The 22,279-nt window shown below is 44.0% G+C and overlaps 1 protein-coding gene across 1 annotated transcript in view; it reads right to left on the bottom strand.

Annotated features, from left to right (window-relative positions):
• LOC140428405 (sodium-dependent lysophosphatidylcholine symporter 1-like) overlaps positions 1 to 16,107 on the bottom strand; it is a 74,098-nt gene extending 57,991 nt beyond the window's left edge. The window contains 4 exon segments of the mRNA XM_072514821.1: positions 7,783 to 7,915; positions 10,053 to 10,177; positions 14,220 to 14,345; positions 15,840 to 16,107. Coding sequence (XP_072370922.1) covers positions 7,783 to 7,915; positions 10,053 to 10,177; positions 14,220 to 14,345; positions 15,840 to 15,923 — 468 coding nt within the window. The 5' untranslated portion in view covers positions 15,924 to 16,107.
• Positions 16,108 to 22,279: the final 6,172 nt, after the last annotated feature.

The following is a 22,279-nucleotide window of genomic DNA, read 5'->3' as shown; positions in this document are numbered from 1 at the left end:
CAAAAAAGATTCTCAGGTGAATATCACGTCACTGTTAAGTCATTTGTGGGGAGATTCTCTGCACAAATTAGGTTCAGCATTTCCTACATTATGTTCAGTGTTTAAAAGACACAATACAATGTATATGCAAGTCTTTCTTTTCATAATTAACTTCAAGAGACCCAACATTTCATGCATTGGAAGAAAAGCATGCCTGAAGTGTCCAAAATAGAGTTTGCTGTAGTGGATTTAGAAATTTATGATAACACGGGATGTATTTTCCAAGGGTCAGTGCACTCATTTCCCCCTTCACCACCCTACGTCCCCAACGAAGAAAAAATATATGGTGCGGGATTCGCCGAGCCTCCGCGCCAAAATCGTCATCGGCGTGGGGGGGTGGAGAATGGGCATTGACGCAAAATCCCGGCACGACGCCGCTCCCACGATTCTCCGGTCCCTGGAGAATCGCGCGCGGTCTACGCGGCGTGGATAGGGGGGCATTGACAGAGGGCCCGCGACAATTCTGCGAGGACAACTGGCCGAGTTTCCAATGGCATGGTTCTAACCACATTTTGCCTGTCAGGAACAGCCACCCTAGTGGGGGGTGGGGGGGGTCTCACAGACGGCCAGGCAAGCGATCGGGTGGCACCGATCCGCAGGCGCCCACGATCTCAGGGGGACCTACATTTTTGGTGCCGCTCCGCAGTCCGAGTCCGCCATGTCACACAGGTCGGCCAGCGCAGGCCTCCGCCGTGCGAATGCGCGGACTACCGACCGCGGAAGTGCAGGGCCCCGTATCTGCAGCCAGAGCTGCGAGAAGCACTCCGGGGCCCTGCGAGCGCCCTGCGAATTGGAGAAACACTCTGGACTTTCTTAAGGAAAGACCAAAGTGAAACGCCCACGTTTTGACGCTGGCGTGGGGACATAGCCCCATTGGAGAATCCCGCCCATGCTCCTGGATGTCGGTGCACTGACAAGATCACATTTATTGCCCATTGAGTTTGTGCATTTTCGCCATTTACTGCACCAGTAACGGCTGCATCAAAACTTGGGGCCGAGCTCTGGAACTCTCTGCTTCTTCACCTCCCTTTCTACTTTCTACGGGGCTGTTTAGCACAGGGCTAAATCGCTGGCTTTGAAAGCAGACCGAGGCAGGCCAGCAGCACGGTTCGATTCGCGTAACAGCCTCCCCGAACAGGCACCGGAATGTGGCGACTAGGGGCTTTTCACAGTAACTTCATTTGAAGCCTACTTGTGACAATAAGCGATTTTCATTTTCATTTCATTTCACTTTGAACAACCACCTTCAAACTCCATTTTTTCTGATCTCCTCTCCGGGAGTCATCTTGGGAGGTTCATTCCTGTTAAAGGTACCAGTTGCTGCTTACTTTGCGGACGACACAGGGCCTGAGACTGCACCAAACACAGCAACTACTTACTGAAACAGGAAGAGAAGTTTCCTATACCATACCGGACTCAGTTGCCCGTAATCTTAAAAATCAGAAGATTTGATCTTGAACCATTTTAAAGATAAATCTGCAAAGGTAATGTTGGTGAAGAATTACACTCCGATCTTTTCCACTTCTAAGTTTTTAAGTGGCTTCCTGTTCAATCTTTTGCCTCTAAAAACGTAATACTCACATTATTGTTTTCACCATGTCCAAAACACTATTTACATACTGCAAAAAAAATGTATCATCTCCCCTCAAATGCTGGCCACACTCTATTTTATTGGCGCACCCTAGAAGTAAGTACAGGAACTCTAAAAATAAAGGCAGTTATTATATTAACTCATAACTCAAAAGAAAAGTTACAACTGGTCTTGAAGAAAAAAAAGAGATACATTGATGCTGTGGTGAGTGACAAATACCGGAGTCATCCTTCACACTCAGTTTCATTCGAAGTCAACAAAAATATAACCAATTTTGAGGTAAATCAAGTGATCTAAACCACCCAGTGATGGGTTGTCATAGAAATTAGTCTATTTATGTTAGAAAAACAATAATTGTAAGTAGCATTACTAATTTCCTAAATAATGCTTCAGCTCAGTTCATTTTGCTTTTTGTTTCTCTGTCAATTATCTCAGTGCCACATCTGGCATATTCATTGAGCCAGGAAAAGAATAGTTCCTGTGTTGGCTGTTGTGACCTCTCCTGTACTGCTAAGTGTGACCGTCAAATCTCACCGCCTAACACTTTGGCTGAGCTGTGAATGGTGACTCAAATAAGGGCCCTGCAGAAAACTGCATAGGAAACTTGAATTCATCGATTTTCAGTTGAAAGTGGAGACATCAGCCAGAGGAGTTTAAACATGGACAAACTAACAATATTGGTACAAGTCTACAGCAGAAGACCTCTCAAGATTGGCAATCTGAATGGATGGTGTGGAGACTGAACTAGTGCTCAACTGCCTTCCTAACAGCACTATGGTAATACGTACACCAGATGGACTGCAGCGGTTCAAGAAGGCAGCTCAGACCACCTTCCCAAGGGCAATTAGTGACGGGTAATTAATGCCGGTCTTGTCAGTGATGCCCACATCCCATGAATGAGTATAAAAGAATTGGTACAATAGCAGTGTTCATCTTAAGTACTTACCAGGCACACTGATAGGAAATACTTGATAGCACAGTGCAAAAGAAGCTTTACTTTGTAGCCAAACCTGATTTAATCTTGATGGGACAATATAGAGTGTCTTTTGCATATAACCCATGCAGTAGATACATCCTCTGTATTTTCCTTGCACTTTTCCATAGCAAACTGAAACCTTATGATACAATGATCACTGTCCACAAAATGTTCCCTATTGATACTTGCAGGTGGCATGTGCACAATGGTTAGCACTACTGCTTCACAGCGCCAGGGTCCCAGGTTCAATTCCCGGCTTGGGTCACGGTTTGTGTGGAGTCTGCACGTTCTCCCTGTGTCTGTGTGGGTTTCCTCCGGGTGCTCCAGTTTCCTCCCACAAGTCCCGAAGGACGTGCTTTTAGGTCATTTGGACATTCTGAATTCTCCCTGCGTACCCGAACAGGCGCTGGAATGTGGCGACTAGGGAATTTTCACAATAACTTTTTTTACAGTGTTAATGTAAGCCAACTTGTGACAATAAAGTTTATTATTATTACTTGATTCACTTAGCCCACCTCATTCCCAAGCAATGTTTCTTTTCTTGGTGGACTGGAAACATTGCTGGAGACATTTTTCCTGAACAAACTAGGAAGCTCTTGCCCCACTCTGCCCTTTACACTCTTACCATCACAGCCTATGTTCAGATAATTAAAGTCCCCCATTATAACTACTCTATAATTCCTGCTCCTAATTTCCTTGCAAATGTGAACCTCTACAACTTTCTCAATGATTCATGCCCTATAGAATACACTGAGCAACGTTAATGTACCTTTTTTGTCAGTGAGGTGTAATAGATCTGGCCTGATAAATTGGAATCAAAGGTTGGCAGACAAAACAGTATGTAGACAATGGACTGCCTTTTGAGGGGAGAGTTTGGGCACAGATAAGGTATATTCCCAGGAAGGGGAAAGGCAGGGCAAACAAATAATCGAGAGCTACTTGGATGACAAAAAGAGATAGAAATTAAGAGGGAGAAGAAAAAAAATGTGTTTATGACAGATATAAGCTGGACTATACAACCGTGAACCAGGCTGACTATAGAAGGTTCAGAGAGGAAGTAAAAAAGCAATTAAAAGTAAGTAGAGATTATGAAAAGAGACCAGTAGCTAACATGAAAGGAAATCCAAATGACTTCTGTAAGCCTATAAATAGTAAAAGGTGGTTGGAGGAGGAATCGAGTGAACGCGGGACCAAAATGGGGATGTACACATGGAGGCAGAGGGACAGTTATTTTGTATCTGTCTTCATCAAAGAACAAGATGCTGCACAGGTCATGGCGAAAGAGGAAGTAATTCGGGCACTTGAAGGGTTTAACGGTGGCGCAGTGGTTAGCACTGCTGCCTCATGGCGTAGAGGTCCCAGGTTCGATCCCGTCCCTGGGTCACTGTCCGTGTGGAGTATGCACATTCTCCCCGTGTTTGCATGGGTTTCGCCCCCACACCCCAAAGATGTGCAGGGTAGATGGATTGGCCATGCTGAATTGCCCCTTAATTGCAAAAAGTGAATTGGATACCCTAAAATTATTTTTTAAAACATTGATACGGTGGTATCGAATAGATAGGCTGTCAGTACTTACAGTTGATAAGGCTCTAAGATCAGATGGATTGCAAATAAGATTATTGAGGGAAGTGAGTGTGGAAATTGCAGAGGCACTGGCCATAATTTTCCAGTCTTCCTTAGACTCGGGTGGTGCCAGAACACTGGAGAAATGCAAATGTTACACCCTTATTCAAAAGATAAACTCCTTATTCAAAAGATAAACTCATTAACTTCAGGCCAGTCAGTTTAATTTTGGTGAAAGCTTCTCAAAACAATAATTTGGGACAAAATGAATAGTCACTTGGGCAAATGTGGGTTAATTAAAGAAAGTCAGCATGGATTTGATAAGGGCAAATCATGTTTAATGAACTTGCTAGGAGTTTTTTTGATAAGGTAACAGAGAAAGTTAATGAGAGTAAAGCTGTTGATGTGGTGTACATGACTTCAAGAAGGCATTTGATAAAGTGTCGCAAATCAGACTGTGAGAAAATCTAGAGTCTATGGAATAAAAGGAACAGTATGGACATCAACTTGGCTGAGTGACACAAAATTAAGTATAATGCTTCTTGGACTGGGGAAAGGTTTGTAATGGAGTTCGCCAGGGGTCAGTGTTGGGACCCCTGCTCTTCCTGTTATATATTAATGATCTAGGCCTTGGTGTACAGGGCACAATTTCAAATGTGTACATAATACAAGACTTGGAACTATTATGAACCATGAAGACAATCGTGCAGAACTTCAAAAGGGATGTGACAGGCTGGTAGAATGGATGGAAGATTAAATTTAATGCAGAAAAGTGTGAAGTGATTCATTTTGGAGGAAGAACGCAGAAATGCAACATAAAACAGAAGCTACAATTCGAAAGGGGGTTCAGAGACAGAGGGACCTGGATATGTATGGGTATAAATCATTGAAGATGGTGGGACAGGTTGAGAGAACAGTTAATAAAGCAGACAGTATCCTAGGATTTATTAATAGGGGCGGATGTAGAGTATAAATGCAAGCAAGTTATGTTAAACTTGTACAAAATAGTGTTTTGGTCTCAACAGTTGTATTGCACCCAGTTCTGAGCGTCATACTTTAGCAAAGATGTGAAGATATTAGAGGGAGTGCAGAAAAAAAATCAAAGTGCAGAAGAGCAATAGCCATAGGGGACTCTATAGTCAGGGGCACAGATAGGCGCTTCTGTGGACGTGAAAGAGACTCCAGGATGGTATGTTGCCTCCCTGGTGCCAGGGTCCAGGATGTCTCAGAACAGGAAGGGGGAGGGCAAACAGGCAGAGGTCGTGGTACATATTGGTATTAACGACGTAGGCAGGAAGGGGGATGAGGTCCTGCAGCAGAAGTTCAGGGAGCTAGGCAGAAAGTTAAAAGACAGGACCTCGAGGGTTGCAATCTCGGGATTACTACCTGTGCCACGTGCCAGTGGGGCTAGAAATAGGAAGATAGAACAGCTAAACACGTGACTAAACAGCTGGTGTAGGAGGGAGGGTTTCAGTTATCTGGACCACTGGGAACTCTTCCGGGGTAGGTGTGACCTGTATAAGAAGGATGGGTTGCATCTAAACTGGAAAGGCATAAATATCCTGGCCGCGGGGTTTGCTAGTGTCACATGGGAGGGTTTAAACTAGTATGGTGGGGGGGGGTGGGTACCGGAGCAATAGGTTGGAAGGTGAAACAAATTGAGGGAGAACTAGGGAATAGGGCCAGTATGGCTCTGAGGAAGAGAAGACAGGGAGATGTTGCTGAAAATAGCAGAACTGGTGACCTGAAGTGCATATGTTTTAATGCAAGATGTATAACAGGCAAGGCAGATGAACTTAGAGCTTGGATTAGTACTTGGAACTATGTTGTTGTTGCCATTACAGAGACCTGGTTGATGGAAGGACAGGATTGGCAGCTAAACGTTCCAGAAATTAGATGTTTCAGGCGGGATGGAAGGGGATGTAAAGGGGTGGAGGAGTTGTGCTACTGGTTAGGGAGAATATCACAGCTGTACTGCCCCCAATCTAGGTTCTTCAGTTCGCTCCTAATATTGTTACAATTAGCCTTCTCCCAATTTAGCACATTCACCCTATGTCCACTCTTATCCTTGCCCACCAGCACTTTAAAACTTACTGAATTGTGGTCACTGTTACCGAAATGCTCCCCTACTGAAACTTCTACCACCTGACCAGGCTCATTCTCCAACATCAGGTCCAGTAAAGCCCCTTGCCTAGTTGGACTATCTAGATATTGTTTTAAGAAGCCCCCCAGGGCCTAATGGGATCTACCCCAGAATACTGAAGGAGGCAAGAGAGGAAATTGCTGAGCCCTTGACAGAAATCTTTGGATCCTCACGGTATTCAGGTGATGTCCCGGAGGACTGGAGGATAGCCAATGTTGTTCCTTTGTTCAAAAAGGGTAGCAAGGATAATCCAGGGAACTACAGGCCGGTGAGCCTTACGTCAGTGGCAGGGAAACTACTGGAGAGAATTCTTTGAAACAGGATCTACTCCCATTTAGAAGCAAGTGGACGTATTAGCGAGAGGTTTTGTGGAGGGAGGTCGTGTCTCACTATCTTGATAGCGCATTTGAGTATAAAAATTGGCAAGTTATGTTGCAGCTGTATAGAACCTTAGTTAGGCCACACTTGGAGTATAGTGTTCAATTCTGGTCGCCACACTACCAGAAGGATGTGGAGGCTTTGGAGAGGGTGCAGAAGAGATTTACCAGGATGTTGCCTGGTATGGAGGGCATTAGCTATGAGGAGAGGTTGAATAAACTTGGTTTGTTCTCACTGGAACGTTGGAGGTTAAGGGACGACTTGATAGAGGTCTACAAAATTATGAGGGGCATAGACAGAGTGGACAGTCAGAGGTTTTTTTCCCAGGGTAGAGGGGTCAATTACTAGGGGGCATAGGTTTAAGGTGCGAGTGGCAAGGTTCAGGGGAGATGTACAAGGCAGGTTTTTTTTTGGTTTTTTTTTTTACACAGAGGGTAGTGGGTGCCTGGAACTCACTGCCGGAGGGGGTGGTGGAAGCAGGGACGATAGTGATGTTTAAGAGGCGTCTTGACTAATACATGAATAGAATGGGAATAGAGGGATATGGACCCCGGAAGTGTAGAAGATTTTAGTTCAGACAGGGAGCATGGTCGGCGCAGGCTTGGAGGACCGAAGGAATTGTTCCAGTGCTGTACTTTTCTTTGTTCTTTATGAGAATGGTTCCAGGGACGATAATCTCTAGTTATGCAGATGGAATGGAGAAGTTGGGGCTATTTTCTTTGAAGAGAGGAGATTTGAAAGAGGTTTCCAAAATCATGAGTGGTCTGGACAAAAAAGATAGAAAAAGTTGTTCCCATGGTGTAAGAATCAAGAACAAAAGGCCATAGATTTAAGATAATTTGCAAAAGCAGCAATGGCGACACAAGGAAAAGCCTTTACACACAGCAAGTGGTTAGGATTTGGAATGTACTCCCAGACAATGCGATGGAAGCAGGTTCAATTGAGGCATTCAAGAAGGATTTGGATCTCAATGTTCAGATGCAAAGATGGACGTCTGATACATAGATATGGAAACATCAACCAGTCCCACTTCCACAACTGCTGGGTGTAAGTGTCTCATTGGCTTCAGGTTACACTAAAAAAAAAACTTACACTCATGCAGGTGTGAAATGCACAGTAGGTCATAAGATACCAGAAGAAGCTGTATTTCCAGGACATGGTGTAAGAAGGACTGAACCATAACAGGAAATAAGAAGCCACTCCAAATGGCATGGAAAACAATATCCTAGAGAAAGACAGATGAGAAGGGAATTATTCACAACGATTGATATGCTTTAAAAATTTAATTCTTAAATTTTAGTTGTCGCGTCATTTTATCCAGAGTCCATCACTGTTCACTTATTATTCTCCAGATTTAGTGCATCACAATACCACATATTTTGAAAGTTCTTACAGTCCAAAGATGTGCATGTTAGGTGGATTGGCCATGCTAAAATTGCCCTTTAGTGTCCAACGATATGCAGGTTAGATGGGGTTACGGGGAAAGGGAAGGGGAGTGGGCCAAGGTAAAGTATTCTTTCAGAGGGTCGGTGCAGACTTGATTGGCCAAATGGCCTTTTTCTGCACAGTAGGGGCTCTATTGTTGTGCATTTATGAGCGATTAATTCACAAATTATCTGTCCCATCACCGAATGACTGCGGTTTTGTTTTGTTGATGCACTAATATTGTTCAGAATATTTGTTGGTGGAATTTCATCACAACCTTTCAGTCACATTTATCCGATCTTCAAATTGTGTTTAAATAAATTGTTCTCATTACAATTCGGTTCTAATCTGCCAAAAATACTTCTTCCCTGCATACTCAGCTTGATAACAAACTGTACAAGCAGATCAAGCAGAGTAAATCCTGGGTATGAAATAAGAATGTAAGTAAACAATAAGTACTCTCAATATCCTGGGACAAGATTTTAAAATCAAATCAAAGCAATAATTAACCACAAGGTCTGAAGGAATACATATTTTTAAAGATTTTCAAAGTTAAACGGTCAAGAGGAGTGGAAGTGGTTTAAAAGTCAGTTAATGAAGTCAGGTTAGTATTAATAAAGATAAAAAAGGGACTAAAAAGCTGGATTATAGATAATATTGATGAGGAGCTAGAGTGTTTTAACAATATCCATTTAAAGTTCTGAATAAATTATAGACTATCAGGTAGTCACAGATCTTTATGTCAGTTCTTCAATTCATTCTTAATCGTTGAATATCCAGTCATTTTAAATTGAAGTAGCTGCATGATTCAACACATCATCAGGTGGTTATCCTCAGTCTGATAACTCAGGCAGCCCTTCTTTTTAAAGTGCAGAGCTTAAACCAGCAGGAGAGAATTGGAGTGCTTGTTTCAATTAATAGTTGATGTTTCTTTATATAATTACTTCAGTAAGCAGCCTGCAGCGTCTCTCTGATCTCAGAAATTATTGAAAACGTCAGCTGCAGTTGTACTGCTTCTCGCATTCCCCTATAAGTAGCAAGAAAATATGATTCAAGATACTGTGATGATGTAGGAATTTCAGATATATATTGCATTATATGTATCTGGTGCAGTAATGGTTAAAAGCCCGGGTTAGTTTGGGTAGGTATCTACTGCAGAAGGGTTTCAAACATCCTGATTTAAAAGACAAGAAGACACTAGGGCTACAAAAGGGGCAATTAAAGCATCATAAAATTAAGATTATCATTCATTCCAACCATGTATATAGTGTTTACCTAAATAGAGCTGATGGAATTTTATTTATAGAAGGAAGGTTCCCTGGGGTTTAGATAATTGAGGGGGTGTGATTAGTCATAGTAAGATGCTCATAACCCAGTTAGTAGGGTAGACATGATGTAGTTAATAGGAGGAGCCAGGGGCTGAAGCAGTCAGGCATGGAGTTTGAGATTTTGCTGTGAACAGAACAAAAGCTTTTTGCCAAATGTTGGGAAGTTAAACAGTAGTTTGACACAAGCAAGAATCTGCAGGTTGTTTCCTGAAGAATCGCTCTCAAAGCAGTTTCTCCAAGACATCTCTATAGGGCAAGTATTTCTGTGTTTGCTAACTGTATTTAAAAATGGATTTTAACCCGAGATGGGTTTTGCTTGATTGGAGATAAAAGATAGCTGTTAGGACGTTAAAGTGTTTAATTTTATTGTTAAGCATTGTTTAACTGGTAATTGTAAGCTATTTATTGTATGATGTTAAAGTTATTTTAGTAATTTGTTAATAATAAAGTTTGTTTTAATATACCATATCCCTATTTGTGTGTGGAGTCACTCCTGGAGCGAAGAATCCTTTCCTCACAGTTTTACAAATTAAATAAAATGTAGGGGTTTCAGTCCAGTATCCTAGTAAATGTTGGGATCTGGTCTAGGATCATAATAATATACCTCACCAAGGAAGCAGCTTTCCAAATCTTGTTCTTCTGCTTTTGCTGACGAGGAATCCAACAATTGGATCAGTGAAAGCATCCCAAACTCGACCTATGAATAAAATCAGAGATGCATAGAACGCCTCCATCTGAAAGAGAGAGAAGATTCATAAATGCATAAAATAATTGCCACCATATACATGCATACCCTGCACTGTTGTGAGTAGTCAGTCATTTACTGAAGGAAACAAAAGACATCGCAAATCCTTCATGGTTCAATTTGAATAAAAATTATAATCTATATTAAAATATAGTTTTTGCCTGCCAGCATTGTTTCGATTGACCATTTTAAGGTGTGTGGCTGTTGGAGGGTTTATTTGATGGGCAATATCTGGCATTTACTGAAGCACGTGAAATGCTGAAGTAATGAGCGTACATGCAGTTGCCAATAGCTGGTGGGGACAGTAGCAGGATGACGGAGAAGAACAGTGGAAAGTACGAGCAGCCCAGCAACAAAGTTCCGCCAGTTGGGGATTTTCCATGGGATGAAATTGATGGGAGGGATGGAGATGGCAAGAGCAGGATTGGGATGGCATGAAAGGAATGGGATTGAGATGGATGGCATGGGAGGGAAGGAAGGGGATGCCATTTGACGGGGATGGCACAGTAGGGTTTGATGAAATAATAGAATTTGTTAAGTGTGGCAAAATGGTGAGGACAATTATTTGATACAAATTATTCAAAAGTTATTATTTGTGCTAAAAATGAATATTCACTAGATTGGAATATAAAAGCTTTAGAAAGGTTGTCAGGTGAATTGAAATACATAAGCTTTAATACAATAGACAAAAATGATAACAGTCTATATCCTCCAAAGTTTCTGGATAGTCTAACTCTAACAGACATACCACCACACAAACATAGCCTTGCAGAGGGAGCAGTTATCGTGCTACTACAAAACTGGAATCCTAAACAAGGATTTTTCCATAGAATAAGAATAGTAATTCGGAAACTGTTTTCTGTGCTGATGGGTGCTAAAATTATAGCAAGCAGATTTCAAGGAACAAGAGTGCTTATTCCTTGAACGATGTTGAGCCCATCAGATGTAAAGCTGCCTTCTCAACTCAGGAGAAAGCAATTTTCAATTAGACTTTCATATTCTATGATCTTAAACAAGTCACAAAAATCTGTATATCTATTCCCAAACTCCTTTTTGCTTTACATAGCTTCTTCCAGTGTGAGAGCTTATGAATTTGTTGAAGTCTTTTGGTGAAAAGCTAACTATAAATCCTGTACTTAAAGTATTGTTGCAATAATAAAGAGTAGGTTTTAAGGAGCATCTTGACAGGAAAAAGAGGGAGAGAGAGATGGAGGGTATTATAGAAGGGATTCCAGAATAGGGCCTGTGCAGCTGAAGCCAATGGTGCAGTGATTAAAAATCGGGATGCAAAAGAGTTCAGAGTTAGAGGAGCCCAGAGACCTCAGATGGTTATAGGGCTGGAGGAGGTCAGAGAAGTAGGTTGCGATGAGGCCACAGAAAGAAGGTGCAATGTGCAACTCCAGTCAGGAGTCCCACATACAGTCAAATCTACTAGCATAAATACCTCCTACATCCACTATTTCCATCCCAATCATGAATATTTCAATATCCTCCTCACACAAATAGGCAGCTAAAAGTGCTTTGCAAGGAAAATGAGAACCAGTAAATATCCAGAGGAGGAAAAGAGAAAGTATTAGAAATAGGGCAAGTGACAAAGGGAAATGTAATTAGAAGGATTGTGATGGAGATTTTGGGAAACAGAAGACATAAAGGTGGAGGATCCAGTGATTCATTTTTAGTGGGAAAAGTTATAGGTGGCTGAATGTCTGGTTATCAATAGTGGAGTAGAGGAAGTGGGAAACAGGGTTAACCTCATGATAGCATAGGACTGCTGCCTCACGGGGCCAAGGACCTGGGTTTGATCCTGGCCCCGGGTTTGATCCTGGCCCCGGGTCACTGTCCATGTGGAGTTTGCACATTCTCCCCATGTCTGCGTGGGTGTCACCCCCACAAACCCCCCCCCCCCCCCCCCCCCCCCCCCAACAAATAAAATGGGCAGGGTACGCTAAAATGGAAAAAAAAATGAATTGGGTACTCTAAATTTAAAAAAAAACTCATGATAGCATAGAAGAATGTACAGGTTGGAACATTTAGCTGAAGAGCATCATTCTCTCCTGTTATTGCATGTCATGGTGTTAGCAAATGTACAAGCCTAAGTTAAACCACAAACTAGAACATTAGCAATATCCGAATATGTGCACCAGTTAAAAACACAATATTGATTTTAAACTTTGTAAAGGTGCTGCAATATATCCTGTACATACTGTAGTTACAGAGTGGTGGTAACAGGAAGTGGTAACAGCACAGTCAAAAAATCCCACGGCCAAAAATACAATTAGACAGAGTCAAAGTGGTGTGATGAAAGGGAAACGGTGTTTGACAAATGAGAGTTCTATTGTGTATGTAACTAGCGAAGTAGCAAAGATCCAGTAGGAGCAGTATATTTGGATTAACAAAAGGTATTCAATAAGCTGACAGGTGAAGGGTTGCTGCATGAGATAAACGTTTATGGGTTGGTGTAACATATCAAGAAGGATAGAGGATTGGTTAAAGGCCAGAAAATAAACAGAGCCGGAATAATTAGGTCATTTTCAAGTTGGCAGGCTAATGAGGTTACTAGGGAGTACCACAAGGAACAATGCTAGAGTCTCAGTTATTTGCAATCTATATTAATGACTTAGATGAAAGAACGGAGCATAATGCACCCAAAGGTTACTAGTGATGCAAAGCTAGATGGGAAAGCAAGCTGTAAGGAGGGCACAAAAGTCTGCAAAGAGATAATGATAGGTTCAGTGAGTGGACATGAATGTGGCAAATGGAGTATAATGTGGGAAAATATGAGGTTATTCATTCTTGTAGGAAGAATAAAAGCAGAGCATTCTGGTGAGAAATTATGAAATGTGTTGTTCTGTTTGATTTGGGGGTCCTGGTATGTGAAACACATTGTTAACTAACAGGTACAACAAGCAATTAGGAAGGCAAATTATATGTTGGCCTTTATTGCAAGGGGGTTAGAGTTCAAAAGTAAGAAAGTCTTACTGCAATTGTACATGGTTTTGAAGAATCTGGAGCAGTGTGTACAGTTTTGATCTCTTGCACCCATAGAAGGATATATTTGCTTTAGAAGGTTCAAAGCAGAATCTTGATTCCTGGGATGAGAGGGTTGAGTTATGAGGAACAATTGAATAGCCTATATTCTCTGGAATTTAGAAAAATGGGAGGTGATCTCAGTGGAACTCAAGTCCCTGAAATGGTTTGACAGAGTTAAAGCTAAGAGGCTATTGCCACTCATTGGTGAGTTTAGAATTAAGGGGCACAGCATCAGGTTAAGGAGACAGTTATTGTGGACTGAGCTGAGGACAAACATCTTCACTCAAGAGGTTGTGAATCATTAGAATTCTCTAACCCAGGAGACTGTGAATGTTTGGTTGTTCAGTATAGTTAAGATTGAGGTTACAACAGTTTATATTTAGAAAATATTTTATTGAGGCATCTATAATTTTAACATTTTAAACAACAGAAATCTAACTGAGATCACAATAGTTTTCAACACTAAGTGAGCTGATGCAATGGAAATCGAGCAGAAAAGTGGAGTCGAGATCAAAAATCAGTCTTGATCTTATTGATTGGTGGAGTAGTTCAAGAGCTCTATGGCCTACACCTCTTATTTATTATGGTGGTAGGCATATCATTTGACAGCCAAGTAGAGTCATTCGCTTGCTGTTTTCCATTTCCCACCAACTAACACGATGCGTTAGGCTTAAGATTATATTGTGGTGGTATGCAACTCTAAGCCAATTCAGAGGGTATTAAGGGTCAACCACATCTTGATGGATTGGAATCAGAAATAGGGCTGGGGTGGCAAGTTCCCTTTCCCGAAGGACACTGGTGAATTAGTTGGGACTTAAACACGATTTGGCAGATTTGAATAAATTTGGTGTATTTTTTTCTCCATTTGTCACAGAAAATTCTGGAATCATGACTTCTAGGTTGCTAATTCATTACATAACCATCGTGCAACCATCGCTTTACTGAAGAAATGACTACAAATTTGAAAATGGACTGAAATGACTTGTATGAATGGGCCTTACCTGAACCACATCCAGCAGGAAGATCTGGAGGAAGAAGCCAATAGCATTTCCTGTCATTTGATATGGTGCACCTCCTACAGCAAAGCAGAGCTTACGGCAGAATGGAAGTGCTCGTCCATTGCCCTTCTGTGGAGAGAGGACAAAAAAGTCTGGGAGGGATGGCAAAAGATTTCTTTAAAAAGAGTCAAACAGAGGGTTAGAATGAAGATCAACTAATTTCAGGCATGATGTCAATTCTCCTTTCTATTCTCCCTGGTGTCCCAAAGGTACTGACTCTTATGGGGGGGGGGGGGGGGGGGGGGGGGATCTTATTCCACAATCACCAACACAATGGTTAGCACTGACACATCACAGCTGCAGGGACCTGGGTTCAATTCCATCCACAGGTGACTGTCTATGTGGAGTTTACCCTTTCTTCCAGTAACTGTGTGGGTTTCCTCCGGTTAGGTGAGGTTACTGGAATAGGGTGGAGGCATGTGCTTAAGTAGGGCAGCACGGTAGCATAGTGGTTAGCACTATGGCTTCACAGCACCAAGGTCCCTGGTTCGATTCCCGGCTTGGGCATGTCTGTGCGGAATCTGCACGTTCACCCCGTGTCTGTGTGGGTTTCCCCCGGGTGCTCCGGTTTCCTCCCGCAAGTCCCGAAAGATGTGCTATGAGGTAATCTGGACATTTTGAATTTTCCCTCTGTGTACCCAAACAGGCGCCGGAATGTGGCGGCTAGAGACTTTTCACAGTAACTTCATTGCAGTGTTATTGTATGCCTATTTGTGACAATAAAGATTAAGTTATTAAGTAGGGTGCTCTTTCCAAGGGCTGATGCAGAATCGATGGGCCGAGTGGCCTCCTTCTGCACTGTAGGGATTCTATGAAACATTTTGGAACCTTGCCCATGTAGGAGCGCCAAAGGTAGCACAAAGACTGCCTGGTAAGCCCATCAATATCAAGGGACCAGGTGAGTTCAGCTTTGTTCACAAGAAGGGAGTTTTATTTTCTTTTTAAAATATTTACGTATATACTAAAACTGCAAGAAATGTGTTTTCTCAAAAGAATATTAACATGTGCTGCACCTTCATCATTTAAAGATTGTAACGTTGGGGGGGGGGGGGGGGGAAGAGAAGAGTACGTCAATACTAACCAATTTGAAACCCTAGCGGTTCCCTCAAACAAAAAGGTTTGGTAACCACTGGTCCGCCTCACTGAGGAAGGTTTCAGTGAAATCTGTTCCTGATCTTATTCAGAGTGAACTCATGCAAACTATCCCCAAGGAAACACTCAAGCAAATTCTGTCACCTGTTCTAGTTACTACTGGGACCAGAGGTGATCAAGAACTTCTCCCGCTAAATTTTAAATCAGACTTTTATTTTGTTTCAATGCTTCATCTGCTTAATTCTCAGAAATGAATTTGACTTTTCTGGATTGGCACTGATGGGGCTTGAATTGCCGAGGTTATTACAAAATCCCTATACTGTGGTCGTGTCCCTCTCTATTTGAAAATGCTGCTCGGTATTTGTATGCATTTTCTGTTTTAATTTCCAATCTTTAGTTCCGCTTTGCTCTCTGGAGTCTAGGAGCTGCCCTGGTTATGTTAACCTCCCCTTCCCTCTGGCTCCTTCTCACCTGCAGGACCCGCACCGAGCCCCCGGGCTCGGCTTCCTCCTCCTCCAGCAATTTATCAGCCAGGCTCCCCTCTTCAGACCCCATCCGGCAGCTGACAGGACTGACTCGGCTCCCTCAGCAGCTTCAGGCAGAGACGTCGCCTCGTCACACCGCCGGGGATTGTGATCGAGCCGCGACCAGAGCGGCGTCACCAGAACCAAAAAAGCCCCAGTCCGAGTTGCTGCTGGCGAGCCCGATCCAGTTCGTGAGCTAAACCAGCTCCACTCCTTTCTGTACTCCAGTCCGGATGTTACTGCTCTGCCCCCTCCTCCTGCTCCCCAACAAGGTGGAGTTGGCCTGCTCCACACTCTGTTCAGAGACAGTTGTTTCAGTTCCCCTGCACAACTCTTCTTTTAAAAAAAAGTTTTACTCGGTTCGCCTACACTCAAACTTAAAAATACATTCATAAAAGATGTCAGTTGCGCGTTTACTTTGAAAGTTGACACTGAGGACTGGAATGAATTTGCAACAACTTTTAATTTCTGTCACTTTAATAGTACATGGTGCAACTGCGCCTCCAGTTGGTTGTTTCACTTATTACCTTGTCCTACCAAGGACATACGGAACTACAAATGGCAAAGCATCCCAACTCGATATGTGGAATGAACGCACCTTAGCGAGCTCACATTGTACGGTGAGTTTAGCTTCAGCCAATTACACCACTACAACCTTAAAAGTGTTCAAAGGATAAATAGAGTGGTCACAAGGGCGTTCAAACTAGCAAATAGGGAGGGAGAGGCTCGGGGGAACTCGATACAGTTCCAAAAACAAGTAGCAGGGCAGAGAGTAAATAAATAGTCAGGAACTGCAGCGAAATGGCAAAACTACAAGTACACTGGTTAAGCCAAAAGTGAAATATAATAAACGAGCAAATAAAACATCAGTGCTGAGGGACAGGTTAGGGGGAATAGTCCAATTAATAGTTCTATATACAAATGCACGGAATGGGAACTAAATATACCAGATCATAAAGTTTATAGGAGGGACAGGGGCACGGTAGCTTCACAGCTCCAGGGTCGATTCCCGACTTGGGTCACTGTGCCGCGTCTGCACGTTCTCCCCATGTCTGCGTGGGATTCCTCCAGGTGCTCCGGTTTCCTTCCACTGACCAAACATGTGTAGATTAGGTGGATTGGCCATGATAAATTGCCCTTAGTGTCCAAAAACGTTAGGGGGGTTACTGGGTTAAGGGGATAGGGTGGCGGCTTGGGCTTATGTAGGATGATCCTTCCAAGGACTGGTGTAGACTCGGTGGGTCAAATGGCCTCCTGCACTGTAAATTCTATGACAGAATATGGCAGAGTGGGGGAGGGGGGTGGAGTAGCCTTACTGATTAGTGATTAGGAATACTGTCACTTCAATGGTGAGGGAGGATATCATGTGGGTGAAGGATCCTGTGGAGACCATATGGCTGGAACTGAGGAACAAAAAAGGATCTAGAACTTTAATTTGTTTGTGTATCGACCCCCAGTCGCAGTTCTGAGGTGGTGCCAGATTGTTTTAAGGCAGAAATTAGGCAAGTGTAGCACAGCCTATGTAGCAGAGTAGCACATAGATTGGGAGAGGCAGACAAGCACCTGTCAGAAAGATAGTGAATTTCTGGAATGTGTTCGGGATAGTTTCCTGCAGCAATATGTCCTAGATTCAAAAAGGGACAGGCAATATTGGATTTAGTTATGAGTAATGCACCCAAATTTAATTAGTAACCTAACTGTGCGCAAACATTTATCAAATAGTGATCACAACACGATTGATTTCAATGTAGCGTTTGAAAGTGAAAAGCACATTTCCGATACTAGAATTTTAGACTTGGGTAAGGCTGACTCGAATTTTAGACTTGGGTAAGGCTGACTTCAATGGGATTGTTCAGAGATTGTTCACGATAAACTGGGAAGATCTGTTAATGGGTCAAACAACTGAAGATCTGTGTGAAAGGAAAAGGCTCCACTTCACAAAAAAAAACAGCCGTGGACAACTAAAGAGGTTAGGGACAGCATAAAACTAAAAGAAAGGGTTACAAAATTGCAAGACATAGCACAGATCCAGATGAATGGGATGGTTACAAGGACCAGCAAAGGGTCACAAAGCAACTCATAAGAGCTACTAAAAGGGATTATGAAAGGAAACTTGCAAGGGACATCAAAATCAATGCAAAAACAATTTTATGGTTATACAAAGGAAAAGTGGGTAGTGATGAGCAATGTAGGCCCACTAAAACTGAAAATGGAGACAATATCAGTGATAATGGAGAAATTGCAGACATGTTGAACAATTACTTTGCCTCAGTATTTACAGTAGAAAAGGATAACTTTCCAGAAGTCCCGAAAAAATATTGGTCGATAGAAGAAAGGGACTTAATACAATTAACGTAAGTACAGCATCAGTAACCAGGAAATTAATGGAACTAAAGAGGGACAAATCCCCAGGACGTGATGGTTTCCACCCGAAGGTGTTAAAGGAAGTAGGGCAGCACATTGTAGATGTTCTAACGATAATCTTCCAGAGTTCCCTAGATTCAGTAGTCCCTCTGGATTGGAAAATTGCACATGTCACTCCACTTTTTAAGATGGGTGAAAGAGGGAAACCAGGGAATTACAGACCAGTTAGCCCAACATTTGTGGTGGGGAAATTGCTGGAGTTTATAATTAGGGATGGGGTAACAACACCTTGAAAAATTTTGGTCGATCAGTGAGAGCCAGCATAGATTCATGAAGGGAAGGTCATGCCTGACTAATCTTATTGACTTTTTTGAAGAGGTGACTAAGGTAGTGGACAGGGGAAGGTCTATGGATGTCATTTATATGGACTTCCAGAAGGCATTTGATAAAGTCCCACTCGAGACTGTTAACCAAGGTGGAAGCCCACGAAGTTGAACGCGAATTATTGACATGGTTAGGAAATTGGTTGAGTAGCAGGCGACAGAGAGTGGGATATGGGTAATTACTATAATTGGATTAATGGTGTACCACAGGGATCTGTGTTGGGGCCTCAATTTTCACACTTGGATGATGGCATAGAATGTTATATAACCAAATTTATGTTTGATACAAAGTTAGGCGGCATTGTAGACAGCCTAGGTGATAGCATAACATTGCAAGGAGATATTGACAGACTAGGTGAATGGGCAAAATTGTGGCAGATAGGATTTACTCTAAGCAAGTGTGAGGTTATCCATTTTGGACCAAAACAGAATAGAGCAGAGTACATTCTAAATGGAAATAAGTTAGATACAGTGGATATCCAAAGGGACTTGGAGATTCAGGTGCATAGGTCCTTAAAATGCTAGGAACGGACTTCCGGTGGCGGCATGTAGGAGGAAGTCACACGTTGGGTGGCTCCTGCTCGAGGCTTGATTTTTTAGAATTTAAAGCCTGGTCCTCGGGGCAATTTTTTGACAATTAAGTGAAGAAGACATAAGGAAGGAGGGGGTGTCGGAAAACCAGAAGGGAGCGAGTGAAGGTTTGCCGTCGAGCGAAAGGGTCAGCTTGGTAACTGGAAAGATGCCAGAGGCTGGTTCGCTGGGTGGGGTCGCACTGCTTACGGCAGAAAACGTGACTGAGAACTTTGGAACTTGAGAAACAGTTTGCAAAGCACTTGGAGGTGATGAGGAAGCAGATGATGGTGGCGCTGAAGGTGCTGCTGGAGGAGGTGATTGGCCACCGCGGTGAAGGTGGCTGGGTCGAGGACTTCGGCTGAGGTGCCAGAGCAGGGTGAAAGACTGAAGGGAGTGGAGGAAACCATGTCGCAACACAGAGATCAGCTCACCTCGATGGGTGAGGAGCTGCAGAGGGTGGTTGAGGCCAACAAAGGTCTGCTAGCTAAATTGGAGGATCTGTGAAAAAATCGAGGCAGCAAAACTTGAGGATCGTGGGCCTGCCCAAAGGGGTGGAGGGCCTGAGGCCGACTGAGTACTTTGCCAAGTTGTTGGCAGAGCTGATGGGGAAGGGAGAAGATCCCTCCCGGTACGAACTGGATCGGGCTCATTGGTCGTTGAGGCCTAAACCAAAGCCGAATGAGCCACCAAGAGCAGTGATTATTTGCACAGGTACCATGTGAAGAAGGTCCTGGGTTGGGCGAAGCAGGAGATGGAGTGGGCTGGAGCTGGTATATTTATTTACCAGGACTTAACCGTGGAGTTGGTGAAGAGGTGGACGGCCTTCGGCCGAGTGTGTAATAGTGATGTGCGGTTCGGCATAGTATACCCAGTGAAGTTGAGGGTGACCTACAACTCGAGACTTTTATTTCGAGATGGTGGAAGCGATGGAAGCGTTTGTGAAGGCAGAAGGATGGGGCAGAAGTGAGGAATGGGACTAAGGACTGGTCTTGGACTGAGGGGGATGGAAGAGTGTATAGCGTTCTGTTTTTTATTTCATGTTATATGGGTTAAATGGGGTACAGTTATCGATTTGGATGAGGTAACAGTGGGGATTCTTTTATAACGACGGTTTTCTCAGTTTGTATGTTTGCACTGGATTTGTTTGTTTGAAAGGGATATGTAGTTTCTTGTTATTTTCGGGTGGGCGAAAGGTATTGGAGGGGAGTGGGGCCTGGGCAGGGGTCTCCACGCTAGCAAGCTTAAGTTGGCTAATAAACAGAGGTGTGGTGGAGGGAAGGGCTGCGGACATTGGAGCCTGGTGAACAGGTTTTGATGGGCGTAGGAGGTGTGAAAAGGGGGGGGATCGTTACTGCGTGAGGTGTTTTCGAGAGGAAGTGGATGGGGGAACTCTGGGAGTGGGGGTGGGGTTTGATGGCAACAATGAGACGGGGTGGGCCAGGTCCAGTGGGCAGGGCCTAGGGTTATGATGATGGTGGATAGGAAGGAGGGTCGGGGGGGGGGGGGGGGGGGGGGTGAGAAATCCGTGGTCAGGTTAGTTATGTGGACTGTGAGGGGTTGGGGAGGCCAGTGAAGAGGTCGAAGGTGTTTGCACACCTAAAAAGTTTAAAGGCCGATGTGGTTATGCTACAGGAGACTCATATGACGGTAAAAGATCAGGTGAGGCTCAGGAAGGACTGGGTAAGCCAAGTGTTTCATTCGGGGTTCGACAGAAGAGTGGGGGGGGGGTGTAGTGATTTTGGCCAGTAAGAGAGTGAGGTTCGAGATGAGGAGGGTGGTGGTGGACCAGGGAGGTAGATATGTGATAGTAACAGGGGCATTGGTGGCGTTGGCAAGTGTGCATGGCCCTAACTGGGATGATGTAGGGTTCGTGAGGAAGATATGTGGGGCCATTCCGGACTTGGATTCGCACAAGCTAATAGTGGAAGGGGACTGGAACTTGGTGCAGGAGCCAAGGCTGGACAGGTCACAGCTGCGCTCGCTTGCCCAGTCGGCGGGGGAGGCGAAGGTGCTGACTAGGCTTATGAAGGAATTGGTAGGGTTGGACCTGTGGAGGGTCTTGCACCCAACAGAGCAGGAGTATTCGTTTTTCTCTCCGGTTCAAAAGGTTTATTTGAGGATAGACTTATTTGTAGTAGGGAAGGCGCTGTTGGCTGGGGTTAGGGGATCAGAGTATTTGGTGATAGCAATTTCGGATCACGCGCTGCATTGGGTGGACATTGCCTTGGAGAAGGGGGCAGTGCAGAGACCGGGGTGATTGGGAGGGTGATAGAGGAGTACGTGGGTTTTAACTGCATGGGGGAGGTATCGCAGGCGGTGGTATGGGAAGCACTGAGGCGGTGGTAAGGGGGGAGGTGATATCATTTAAGGCTAAAGTGGATAAAGAGGAGAGGGAAGAGCGTCAAAGGCTAACAGATGAGATGTTGGAGGTGGACAGGAGGTATGGGGGGGATGCAGATCCTGCACCTTTAGACTGCAGGATGGAGCTACAGGGCCAGTTTTAATCGGCTATCCATGGTGAAGGCGGTGCACCAACTCAGGCGGGCGGGGGAGCGATTTAGGAGTATGGGGAGAAGGCAGGGCATGTGGCTGGCCAACCTCGGAGGGGGGCGGCAGCGAGGGAAACTGTCCAGGTGCGGGATAGGACGAGGAATTTGGTGGTGGCCCCGGACCAGATTAACAGGGTGTTTGAGGATTTCTCTGAAAATCTGCATGGGTCGGAACCACCGAGGGAGGATCAGGGGATGTGGAAGTTCCGGGACAGTTTGGAGTACCCAAGGTTGGGGAAAGAAGAGAGGACCAACCACACTTTAGAGGCCAGTCGCAGAACTGGAGGTAAAGGAGGCAATTGGGAGGATGCAATCAGGGAAGATGGCAAGGCCAGATGGGTTCTCAGTGGAGTATTATAAGAAATTTAAGGACAAATTGGCGCCGCTGGTGGTGGGGATGTTTGAGGAGGCGATAGGGAAGGGGATGCTACCACAAACATTGGGGCAGGCCTCAATTTCCTTGTTGCTGAATAAGGATAAGAACCCGACAGAGTGTGGTCCGTACAGGTCTATATCGC

This window comes from Scyliorhinus torazame, chromosome 8 (assembly GCF_047496885.1).
Source record: "Scyliorhinus torazame isolate Kashiwa2021f chromosome 8, sScyTor2.1, whole genome shotgun sequence".
Lineage (NCBI taxonomy): Eukaryota > Metazoa > Chordata > Chondrichthyes > Carcharhiniformes > Scyliorhinidae > Scyliorhinus > Scyliorhinus torazame.
This window is presented reverse-complemented; position numbering and strand designations above follow the sequence as displayed.